Source organism: Primulina tabacum, chromosome 6 (genome assembly GCF_025594145.1).
Source record: "Primulina tabacum isolate GXHZ01 chromosome 6, ASM2559414v2, whole genome shotgun sequence".
Lineage (NCBI taxonomy): Eukaryota > Viridiplantae > Streptophyta > Magnoliopsida > Lamiales > Gesneriaceae > Primulina > Primulina tabacum.
Window position 1 is genome coordinate 1871828 of NC_134555.1, and position 12021 is coordinate 1883848.

General features: G+C 36.5%; 2 protein-coding genes across 5 annotated transcripts; both read left to right on the forward strand.

Annotated features, from left to right (window-relative positions):
- Positions 1-2111: 2111 nt before the first annotated feature.
- On the forward strand, positions 2112-5335 carry LOC142548578 (protein RETICULATA, chloroplastic-like). 3 transcript variants are annotated; one of them, XM_075656970.1, is made up of 8 exons: positions 2112-2261; positions 2339-2995; positions 3092-3190; positions 3624-3844; positions 4013-4082; positions 4238-4317; positions 4590-4654; positions 4955-5335. In XM_075656970.1, the coding sequence occupies exons 2-8, from the start codon at positions 2423-2425 to the stop codon at positions 5146-5148; spliced, it is 1302 nt and encodes a 433-aa protein (XP_075513085.1). In that variant the 5' UTR covers positions 2112-2261; positions 2339-2422; the 3' UTR covers positions 5149-5335. The 3 variants fall into 3 exon arrangements, with proteins under 3 accessions (XP_075513085.1, XP_075513084.1, XP_075513086.1); XM_075656969.1 differs by having other exon boundaries at positions 2347-2995; XM_075656971.1 differs by having other exon boundaries at positions 2355-2995.
- A 118-nt stretch (positions 5336-5453) lies between these two features.
- LOC142548580 (protein MIZU-KUSSEI 1-like) lies at positions 5454-9983 on the forward strand. 2 transcript variants are annotated; one of them, XM_075656972.1, is made up of 2 exons: positions 5454-6693; positions 9808-9983. In XM_075656972.1, exons 1-2 carry the CDS (start codon positions 5924-5926, stop codon positions 9815-9817), a joined length of 780 nt encoding a protein of 259 aa, XP_075513087.1. In that variant the 5' UTR covers positions 5454-5923; the 3' UTR covers positions 9818-9983. The 2 variants fall into 2 exon arrangements, 1 of the variants encoding a protein (XP_075513087.1); XR_012820978.1 differs by lacking the exon at positions 5454-6693 and adding an exon at positions 9150-9624.
- The last annotated feature ends 2038 nt before the right edge of the window (positions 9984-12021 follow it).

Here is a 12021-nt window from a genome sequence, read left to right on the forward strand (position 1 = left end):
AACACTGAAAATGGTTGAGATTTCCATGTATATATTCTTTAATCAATATAAAGTAAGTACATATGTGAAGAGAACCAAATCGGGAAAAAATGAAAACCATTGGGAAAAGTAGCAAATGCTTTGGGACAGAACACATAATTTCATTATGAAAGTACCAAAGAATATTGGATAAATTTGCTTTAAATTTGTATTTTGTTTTTGTCAAAAAATTTACATGTTTGCATGTCCGATCTACAACAAAATGTACGCACATTCTCTGAGCCCACGTATATTTTCTAAAATAAAATTGATACAAAAACTTAGAAATATAGTACTAATATATATGATGTTGGAGTATCAGCTCTTTCATATTTGATACTAATATATGATTTTTTATTACCCAAATATATATAACAAATATTATTACTAATTAGACATTTGTCTTTTCGATTGAAAATATTGTATTAATGTTAATATTAGATTAACAACTATTTCAGATATAGTATTAATATATCATGTGTATACCCAAATATGTGCAGTAAATGATGATATTAATAAATATGTTTCAATTTATACTCAAAATCTTATCTTTTGTATTAGATCTAAAACAATTAGTAGTCAAATATCACATATTAGTATCATATTTTCAACGTTGTATCGATTTTCATCCGAAAAGAAAATTATGTCATTATTACCAATATTTGCTAAAAATGTTTGAGTACTCAAATATATTAGTAACAGATCTGAAATAATCGATACTCAAGTATCACGTATTAGTACAATATTTTTAATGTTTTGTACTGATTTTAATCCAAGAAAAAAATGCGGACTCAATGAGTTTAAACATATATTTTTCGCACACGATGGTAGTGAAAGTAAATTTTTGAACAATTTACGAAGAATATTTACTGACAAATACATATTTACATATATGTATATCTATTATATTAAACGAGAAGGGGGAAAAACTGATAAATGAGTAGGTCTCTTGTGAGACGGTCTCACGAATCTTTTTATGTGAGACGGATTAATCCTACCAATATTCACAATAAAAAGCAATACTCTTAGCATAGTATGACCCAAATAAGATGTTCATCTCACGAAATACGACCCGTGAGACCGTCTCACACAAGCTTTTATCCTGATAAATATTGATTGTGTATCATCGATTTTGATGTCTCATGTGGCATTTCAACACGTATTCTAGATTTTCTATCCCAAATTGTATCATGATACTTCACCAATTGTTATAATTATGAAACTCCGACTTTAATATAATGCATAATGACACTGATATTTATTAATTTTCAACTAGTTAGGTTTGTATGTTAAATAAAACGTGTTTGATGCTCACAAAAGATAGAAAAAATATAATGTTTGAATTTTGGTCAAGAGTTAAATTCTCCATGCTAACACTTGATTGGACGAATTTGTTGTACATAATTTGTGTAGTCAACCTCTGGAGATCAAGTAAATAAGTTCTGGCATGTCTTAGTTCTCGAAAGGAGTTCTCAAGGTCGAACAGAGGAATGAGAGGTTTCCAAAGAAAAAAGCAAGTTCATTATTGGAATTTGCAATTAGAGTGATCGATTCTTCGACCGTTTTCGCTTTTTGTGACTATCAACAATACAAAACGATGGTTTACCTGATTAATATAATTTGCAAGCTATTATATTAGTACGAAGATTTATCTGTGCGCGCGTCATGAAAAAATAAAATAAAAACATAATGCATCATAAGTGTGGTGTGTGTTAGCCTCCCGTGGACATGAGCGAGTTGGTAAGACTTAAAGATGACGTATGTTAATATTCCTCGCCATCGTATTATCGATTATCGTATGGAGCATGTTCTTCTCTGAAATATTGTGAAATATGCTTTGAAAGTCGATTTGATGTCTTTCCTTGAGGTTCATACCTATTTATGAAGATCTTTCGATTGATTTTTATGTCCGACTCATATGATAAATTAATATTTTAAAAAAATATTATATTTTTGTGACACGATTTCATTGTTTTTTTATTCAATAAGTCAATTTTATTTATATTTATAATAAAAAATAATATAAATTAAAATATTTATTTCATAAAATTGATAAAAAAAACTAAAAAAAAGTATTAAGAAGAAACCTTGAACTCGCCGACGGTAACGTCTCTCTCGCTTCGCTCCATACCCCCCAGCACTAGTACAGATTTCCTTGAACTCGTCTTTTTATCCTCGTTTCTACCAATTCCCTCACACTTACGACGGAAAAGAGTATTGTTTCGATCCAGTTTCTCGCGAAGGTAATCTCTTTTCATTGAGTGTTTGAGTTTCAGATTTCCCATTAATTTAGTAATAATTTTAATGACGTGATTTGAAGCCTCTTAGTTTGGCAGCTGGTGTTTTCTGCAATTTGTCGAATTTTTGCCGTCTTGTATCTTGGTTGAGCTGTTGAGAAATCAAAATGGCGGGTTGTTCTTCAAGTGCTGGCATTGCCCATTTAAAGAATTTGCAGCGTGAGATATTATTGTGCAGGGGATTTGCGGCTTCAAGTTATATGTTTAAAATGTTCCAAAATTTCAGTGTTAATGGGTTTAAAACAAATGGGATTTTGCTGTGTGGTAACAAAAGGCTGAGACCTGTGATTGCTAATGCATCGAATCCGGGGGCTGAGCCTCGACCTGTTGTTGTAGTGACAACCACAACCGAAGCACGTGATGGTGATTATGTAGGTAAAGATGATAGGATTGAGGGGAAAAATTATGTATCCACACCTGATAGTAAATTAGATGGTGGTGGTGGGAATTTCATAGATGGGAGTGGTGGAAATAGGAACGGGAAATTTTCTGGTGGCGGCGGTGGTGGCGGTGGGGATAATAATGAAGGTGATAACGAAGAATTTGGGCCGATATTGAAGTTTGAGGAGGTGATTCTAGAGGCTGAGGCCCAAGGAATTAGCCTTCCAGCTGATATGTTGGAGGCTGCCAAGACCGTGGGACTCAGGAAAGTCTTTCTTCTCAGATATCTGGACTTGCAGGTATTTCCTACTTGATGTGAAATTAAGCATAGCCGAGAAGAAATCTAGCGCACTCTTTACTTTAATAATTGATGTTTTGTAATGTTGAGATTGTAGGGATCGACTTGGCTCCTCGGATTCCTTACAAGATCATCAGCTTGGCTTAGAAACAGGATGATGGCTGATCCATCATTTCTCTTCAAAATAGGAACAGAGGTTGGTGCCTTGTTACTTGTTCTTTTCCATATGGAGAACACATTTATCAAGTGGAAGCACTTGTGCAAAGAACAAATCTAGATTCGCTCCATGTTGTCTGCTAGCTTAGAGAGAGCCATTGGCTCTCCAATTATGACACGAGCATTGTTTTGAAATATATCATAATTTGAGATTTGCCTCAAGTTACGTTTGTGCACTTGCAGCTCTGAAATAGACCCACGTGTAATCTCAATTTGACTATGATAATTGATACTATTCAAGTTCTCAGTTCCCTTCTATGTTTGGATAATATTTTCTTACCTTCAGCGGCCACACATGACTGTAAAACGTACTGCCTTATCTGTGTTTATTGTCATGGTACATTAGGAACATCATCAACATTTTTCATGACGTTGTTGTGTAAAAAGTATATATTTCTTTATTTTTTCTTCAGATAGTTATCGATTCATGCTGTGCAACATTTGCGGAAGTGAAAAAGAGGGGAAAAGACTTCTGGGCTGAATTTGAGCTTTATACTGCAGATCTTCTAGTCGGGGTGGTTGTTAACGTTGCTCTAGTTGGTATGCTAGCACCATATGCTCGAATTGGATCGCCATCTGTATCTCAAGGATATCTCAGCCGTATGCAGAGAGCTTATGGGGCTCTCCCTAGCAGGTTTCGATCCTTGTTAAATAGAGTGGAGTAAATTATGAAATTGGAGTCATACGGCTTTAGAATACCCTGGGGGATGCTATCCGCCATCCAGCGCGTTATTTTATTCATTGCTTCTGTTTTTTTATTGATGAACTGGTTACTATTTTGTACTAAGTTTTTGTGATGTAGCGTGTTTGAAGCGGAACGGCCTGGATCAACATTTACGACAAATCAGAGAATTGCGACGTATTTTTATAAGGTAATGATGCATCTTCTGTCAATGGTTATGACCCAATTTTCTGAATCAGGAAATTATATGGAAGTGTAACAAAAGTAACTGTGGTTTCTATTTCCCCCTTTGTCACAGCCCTTTTCTTTTTTGATGTACTTCAATGATATACACGTCGTTTTCAGGGAATTATGTATGGATTGGTTGGATTTGGATGTGGTATTATCGGCCAAGGAATTGCTAACATGATTATGACAGCCAAGAGGTATATTTCTGTTTAGAAGGTTTCATTTCCAACTTTTGCATCGAGTTTGAGTTTCATTACTATCTATTCGTCAATTGAGATCAAAATCACACCAATCAGTTTAATGCAAAATATGTTTTCTTCGCCTGTCTTTTTATGTTCAGTTTCTACGACTTCTAACTTTGGTTGGATGGAGTTCGGTTTACCGAAAGTTGATCCTGTTGTTTACCTAACCTATATCAATGCTTATTTTACTTCTTAAGGCATGTTTTTTTATTTTATTTTCGCATCAGGAGCATTAGAAAATCCGATGATGACATTCCAGTCCCACCTCTTTTGAAGAGTGCAGCACTTTGGGGTGAGTTGCTTTACTCCTCCTTGTCCTTCACAACTAAAAGTTCTATTATAATATTTATAAATTAAAAAAATTTACTTTTTTTCGAAGAAAAGTACCTGGAATAATGATGCAGGCGTTAAGATATCTTTCTTGAAATGTAAAAATTATACCAATGATCTATCCTCTTTAAAGTCTGATTTCCCATTACTTTCAAATATCTGTCTGTTTTATGGGATCTTTTGAAACCCTTTTGTCGATGATTGCTTATTCTCCAACGATATCCTCTTCTCCTCTGCGCTAAAGTGTATATATCTTCTCCAGGTGTGTTTCTGGCAGTTTCTTCAAACACTCGTTATCAGATTATCAATGGGCTCGAGCGTATAGTCGAGGCATCTCCTCTGGCAAAGCAGGTTCCACCTGTTGCATTGGCTTTTACGGTTGGCGTAAGATTCGCCAACAATGTGTATGGTGGCATGCAGTTTGTCGATTGGGCGAGGTGGTCTGGTGTGCAATGACCAATAGAGGAATCAATTATCCTTTCATTTTCTTGTTTTCCAGAAAAACCAAGTATGCTAGCAATTTCTCCGGAACTTGTAGAAAACCAAAATCATCTCTGCGAGGAAAAGTGAAACACTACTTTCCATAAATTTAAGTGTTGTGTGGTGGACTTAATGGTATTCACGCGAGCAATTCGAACTCACGCACGCACGCAAATACACGTATAGCGGCCTAAATTAAAAAAAAAATTCGGATGGAACCCTGCAAAATTCAAAATTATATTTCCTCGAATGCTCAACAACTGTAAAGCCCGATTTAGTTGGCAATTACGGGTCCTGTCATAGCCCATGACACGCAAAAACACTATCATCAAACCACAAAAAAGAGAGAAAAAGAGGAACCTATTTTCCAGTTTGAAGATGGCCCATGATACCTCACCCCCCATAATTTTTCCACGTGTTCTATTAAATGAATAAAAAAATATGGTCAACGGTCAAATCCTTAATGTTCCTGTCACTGTGAACCCTGCACACACAACCATAGCTTCGAATATTTCCTAGTTATCCAGCTAATTTTCAGATGTTATTAGAAATTATTATTATTACGGCTATTGCCGTTTCCCTCCATATCTTCAAGCTTGTCCTATATATAGGCAGTACAGTGACTGTTTTTTTCTTCACATAACCCAAATTCTCGATCTTTAAAAATCGAAAAGAAAAAAAAAAAGAATCTTCTCTACTCATTTTCCATTCTTCATTTCATCAAGAAAACAAAAACAAAATTGAAAAAATAATGACAAAAATCGACACCCTCCGTCGATTCCTGCTCCCATGCCTCAACCCGACCCCCACATCCCCCACACCACCACCTACCTCCGCCGTGAAGAAACGCCTGAGCACTTCACTCCGGGACGACCTTGATGAGAAGAAACACTTCGCCAATCAAGAAACCATAGAACAAGAACGAGACGCCCAAGAAGAAAGTGATTCATCCTCCTCCGATCCTACCACTCCCATCCCCAACTCTACAGCTATCTCCCACGCGCCGCCGCGTTGTTCTAGAACAATGGTGATTGGAACCATCTTCGGCAGCCGTAGAGGCGGCCACGTGCGGTTCTGCATACAGCACAGCCGCCTCAATACTCGGCCCTCTCTCCTACTCGAGCTCTCGATCCCCACAACCACTCTTATCCAGGAAATGCAATGTGGGCTAGTGCGAATCGCCCTCGAGTTCAATGCCGCGGAATCAGCCGAATCTGAGCTGAATCGATGCCCCCTTCACTTAATCCCCCTGTGGACTCTCTGCTGCAACGGGCGAAAGATCGGATTTGCCGTCCGCCGTAAGGCCACACAGCAGAACAGGCTTATGCTGAAGACCATGCAGAATATCACAGTCGGGGCAGGCGTAATCCCATGCGGGTCTGGGTCGGGTTCAGAGGAAAGCATGTACATGCGGGCTAACTATGAGTGCGTCGTTGGGAGTGCTGACTCGGAGTCTTTCCATTTGATCAACCCTGATGGCGGCCCGGGTCAAGAACTCAGCATTTTCTTGCTTAGGACTAGGTGACTCTTCATTACCAATCGTGTAAAAGATGGGGATTTTTTTTAAAGATGCGAAAATTTTGGGGTTTTCTTATATCTTTTGCCATTGCTGAGATTAAGTTTATCTTTTGCTTTCTGAAAAAGAATATATGAAAAGATTGTAGGACTAGTAGGAGCGTTCTTGAATTCCTAGCTACAGAGTGTAAGAAGTTACGAGTTAGTTTTTGTTGGCGATTTTTCATTAGAAATAGCTTCAAGAATACGGTCTTTTGTTTACTTCCATTCTTTGCTTACATTGTCTATGTTTAAAACACAACGTTTTGAATTGCCCTTCGAGAACAGATGTTTGGCCCTGTTTAGCTATACTTAAATACTATTACTGTTTCAATAATGTGATCTGCTGTTAATTTGTTAGAGAAGATTCTTGTATTTCATTCTGTGTTACTGTTTGCTTGTTCTGTTACTTCCCTCGAGGAATGCTCTTAATATCTGATAAAATTAGAATATTCCCATGCTTATCTGATGGAAATTAGGCTGGCTGGACAGACTGAAATTTTTAATGATAGTGATATTTCTACTAGGCTGAACCTTCTGCCTCTATTTCAATTATGTGGACAGTGAGGGCACAATACTTTGACTAAGGTGCAGTTATAGTATTGATATTGGGTTGCTCTGAGTTATGCACATTATCATGTATTTACGGTGGAATATATGTGAAAAGTCCGTGTTTCCTACATTAATACACGTGGGATCCATATATAATGAGATATGCTACAAGAAATATTTCTTCCGGTGTAGCATTGTCTAGAAAAACTGGTATTATTTAAACCTGCATGACATTGCACAGAAAAATGTGGATGCTGAGATATTCATAGCATCTACGTTTGGTATTGCAAGCCCTAAAAAGTTTCAAATTTTCAAATGGTTGCACAATCATGGTCGTCATGGTAGTGTGACTTTGGAGCCCAGTGGACACTTTTCTTTATCTGCCATATGTTTATATCCATCATTCAAATATTTCAATACAGCGAAGTCGTAAATATGACAATGTTTACAGGATTTGTTAGTTGGGATTTATATAGAGGAAAGCAATAGGCTATTCATTAAAGTCTTATTTTTAATCCTAAACAGCAGCATTGTTACCTTCACGACCATTGGCCAATGCTGATGTTATTTGTGTATTCTTGTAAGAATATTGACTAGCGAGGGAAGGTATAGGCACAAAGATTCACAGCTGTAATTCCTGCTAACAAACAGTAGAAATAATCTAGCTGGCTGCTATTCAAATTTTTGCCAGACCAACCTTTTACGCCCTTTTCTGTAACATGGTCTACTAGAGTTATCAAAAGAATGCTCAGAAAGTTTGCAACACCAAGCACGCTGAGGTAAAATGCTATGCCTAAGCTTCTCATTGAATCCGGAACTTGATCGTAAAAGTACTCTTGCAATCCTACAAGTGTGAATCCATCTCCTACTCCGATTAAAATAAATTGTGGTAATAGCCAAAATACGCTCATCGAAGATGAACCCTCAATTGATATTTTCTCCACAATGCTCTGTCTTTTCCTCTCCACCAAGGTAGCTACTACCATAGTTGCAACTGAGAAAATCATCCCTATACCAATTCTTTGGAGAATGTTGATTCCTCTCTCGTTGCCGGTTACTTTTCTTAGCAAGGGTACAAGGATTTTATCCTAGAACGTTACAGAAAAATATCATTCCAATGGCTGCCGTAGCATATATTGAGGCTGCTAGGATCATGAAATCTTGAGTAAGTTTACGATTCAGTGTTGCTTCTTGTTTGATGAAGAATGTAGCAGCCTGTGCTACACAAATACCTAACGGTACAGTGGTAAACCAGATTGGCACCATGTTGGCCATAGGCTTCATCTCCTCCAATTTGGTTACAGTTGCTCATCTCCATGGATTTATTTCATTATCTGTCAAGTTTTGTCTGTTATTAATGATTGCCGCTCTGTCGAGAAACCTGATACATGTGGTGAAAAGATGATTAGTTTCTTAAACTCTGAACAAATATTAAATTATAGCATTTAAATCTTATGTTTGCTATCCTAAATCTTCTTTTTGATGCTATCTTAACGCTCTCCTGTATTATTTTATCATCATTTCCTATCAACAGATTCTCGCCTTAGTAATTTATAGTGCTTCACTAGCTCTGAAGTTCATATGGCATTCACAAGCGGAGCATAACTAAAGTCTAACCTATCTCATCTGTACTAAGATTCACAAATTTGGAACTTTTTTAAATTTGCATTTTTTTTTTAAATTTGCATATTTGGCATTTGAATTTGTGAATCTTAGTACAGATGAGATAGGTTAGACTTTAGTTATGCCCCACCAGTGAATGCCATATGAACTTCAGAGAGTATTCCTAGCATTTTCGCACAAATTCGAACACATCATCTTCAAATATATGACATGTGATTGTGTCTGCCCATCAACTCGTAATAAAAGATTGTTGTAACTTATAGATAAGTCAAATATATAAAAAGAAACAAGACAAACAAATAAGGAGAAAGGCCATTTAGAATCAATATGGAAAAATCCTACTAAAATATTATTATTTATTTATTTTCCCAAGAAGCTTCCAGCATGTAGAATCCGTGTAAGGGGCGGGACCGCCTTTTGCTGTCAGCATGTATCTTCTGTTCTAGAACCCCAAGTATAAAAAAGCCAGCTTCTAGTGTGTATTACTCCAAAACAAGTAAAGGGTCAAAGATCCCTAAGAAAAGTAATCTTTTATTTGAGCATAAATACACCTCTGTTTCCGAATTATGAACTATGAAGTTTCAGAAGAAAACCATAATACATTACCGATGAGCTTACTCAGACCCCCTCTCCATTTCTTGATGCTTATTATCATATTTTGTTTCATATTTCAAGATTCAAGATTTCTTGAAGCTAGGCCACTTCCCTCCCTTCCTCAACAGAGTAAGGCCACGTGATGTTCGATATTAGTTACATTTTTAAACGAGAAAAACTTCGAATTTTATATAACACTCGACTAAATTTTTGTGTGTGTCGCTGTGATAAGTATATATAGTATATTTGTTTATTTACTCGATATTATATATACTTGATGTTGTTATTAACATTGTGAGTGATTATGAATAGGTGTGTCTAAAATTATTGCAACTCTTGGAGTGGTTTGCAAGTGTTGTGACGTTGAAGAATGTGCAATTTCATGGGATGGGTCTTGCTCAAACCTAAAGTGCCTGCCATGGAAATTACAGTAACCCTTTTAATATTCATTTGTATAATCTTGAATCGATCACTTTAATCATAGTAATGAGTACAAAATAATTAAATTGCGTTTGGCTTATTAATTATTTTTTGCTGGTCAAATAGGCACCAGTAAATATTAATCATCCACTTTCATACAACTCTGTTATGTATAACTAGAGGATGATAAAAAATTGTATGAGACGGTCTCACGGGTCGTATTTTGTGAGACAGATATTTTATTTGGGTCATCCATAAAAAAATATTACTTTTTATGCTAAGACTATAACTTTTTATTGTGAATATCGGTAGGGTTGACTGGTCTCACAGATAAATATTTGTGAGATCGTCTCATAAGAGATCTACTCCTAGAGGATTGGATAATATTTATTTTGTAGGAAAAATAAGAACACTTCAAAATATTAACAAATCCTTATTTAAATTGTTTTTTTTTTTCCAATTGATGTTAACCGTATTTGAAATGCAATTTTTATAAATGGACTCTAGAAGCACGAGTTTATCTTATAAAATGTAGTTGTCAACTACTTTATTCTAGGTTGAGTTTAGATGGAAAGAATTTAATTTGACGAAGAGAAGAGTATTTGAAATAACTTTCATGTTGTGATGAATTTGAAATTTATCACAATGATTCAAAAAAAAATTTGTCCAAACAAACTAATGAATTTGTATATAGTTTTTGGGAAAGATGGTCGGGTTTAACATTTTACTAAAATTGAAAAGGTTTCAACACTGTTAACCATGTCGAAGGACCTTTAACAGATTCGATGGAATCTGAAAAAAATAGCATAACCATCCTATATCATATAATAATAATAAAATGGAGTCCCATTTTCAAATATTTGGGCTTCATTGATTAGTGGATTATTCATGGTCCCCAACAAGTAGAATCCATTAAATTTCATGGACCTGAGAACGAATCAAACAAGGATCTCATACAAAATATATGAGAATCTATTAAATGAGTTGGGTGGGCAATCTACGGGACATTGATGAGTATTTTCGAAGATTTTTGACCTGATGGGATCAACCACTGGCCTGCATTGTGAGTACTGTTGACCGGGTAGGATGAGCTCGAGTCAGATGATATGCACACACTCAAAAAAGAAAATATTAGTGGGGCGTCGGAAAGTTTTACGGCGTATCCACTCCGATGTTTAAACCAGTCTAGGGCTCACTAAGTAGAGAGAAAATTTAATGAATGCAGTAGAATGAAATATCTCATGTCCTAAATGAATGAGCAAACCTGAATATTTATAAGAGAGAAGATGGCATCGATTGCAGTGCCTGAACACTGTTCTTGATTAGACATCTACCTATGTCACATTAGACATGGTGACGCATAATGTCTTGATCTTGTTATGGGTACTGATTTGTCATGTTAATGATTATGAGGTATGGTGACTCACCCGTTCCCATCTCCTCGTGGTCAGCCTGAGTAGGAAAAAACCGACTTGGATGGTTTCTACTGGTGACCGGATAAGGTGAGCTCGGATCAGATGGCCTAAAAATGTGGAGGGGAACAGACCCCTAATTACCAGTGGAATTGTTCAAGATCACTTAACATAATCTTCTCGGATACCCTGCCTTGCTTGGCCAAGGAAGACTCCAAAATACTGCAAGTTCTTGAGATGCCAAAGGCTTCCCTATCTGGCCAAACATCTTTTCCACCCAGACAATATCATTCAACCCAATCTTGTCATTCCAAAAATATGAACTCAAGCTTGTATGAGTCCATAATGGTTTGATATGTTTCTCTGGTCACAGCATGCTCGAGGCTGTTCAGACAAGTTACTCTGTTTTTACTCGGACTGCCTTCCACCTGGTCTTCTCTTGACTTCTCGGGATCAATTCTGGACTGATCTTACTTCAGACCTGTCTTCCTGCCCGAGTCCAAAGTTTACTTGGTCCTTTCGTCCTTTCCAAGGCATCACAGATATACAACATTGCAAAAAAAAAATGGAGATGGAAAATTAATAGTATTTTTCATGCATGAAATTTGATAGCTATCACGTTGCCTAAAACCAGATGGAAACTTGAAACTGACAAGAGCATAAAGGGGATTACGAAGTACTCGGTTCATGAAAA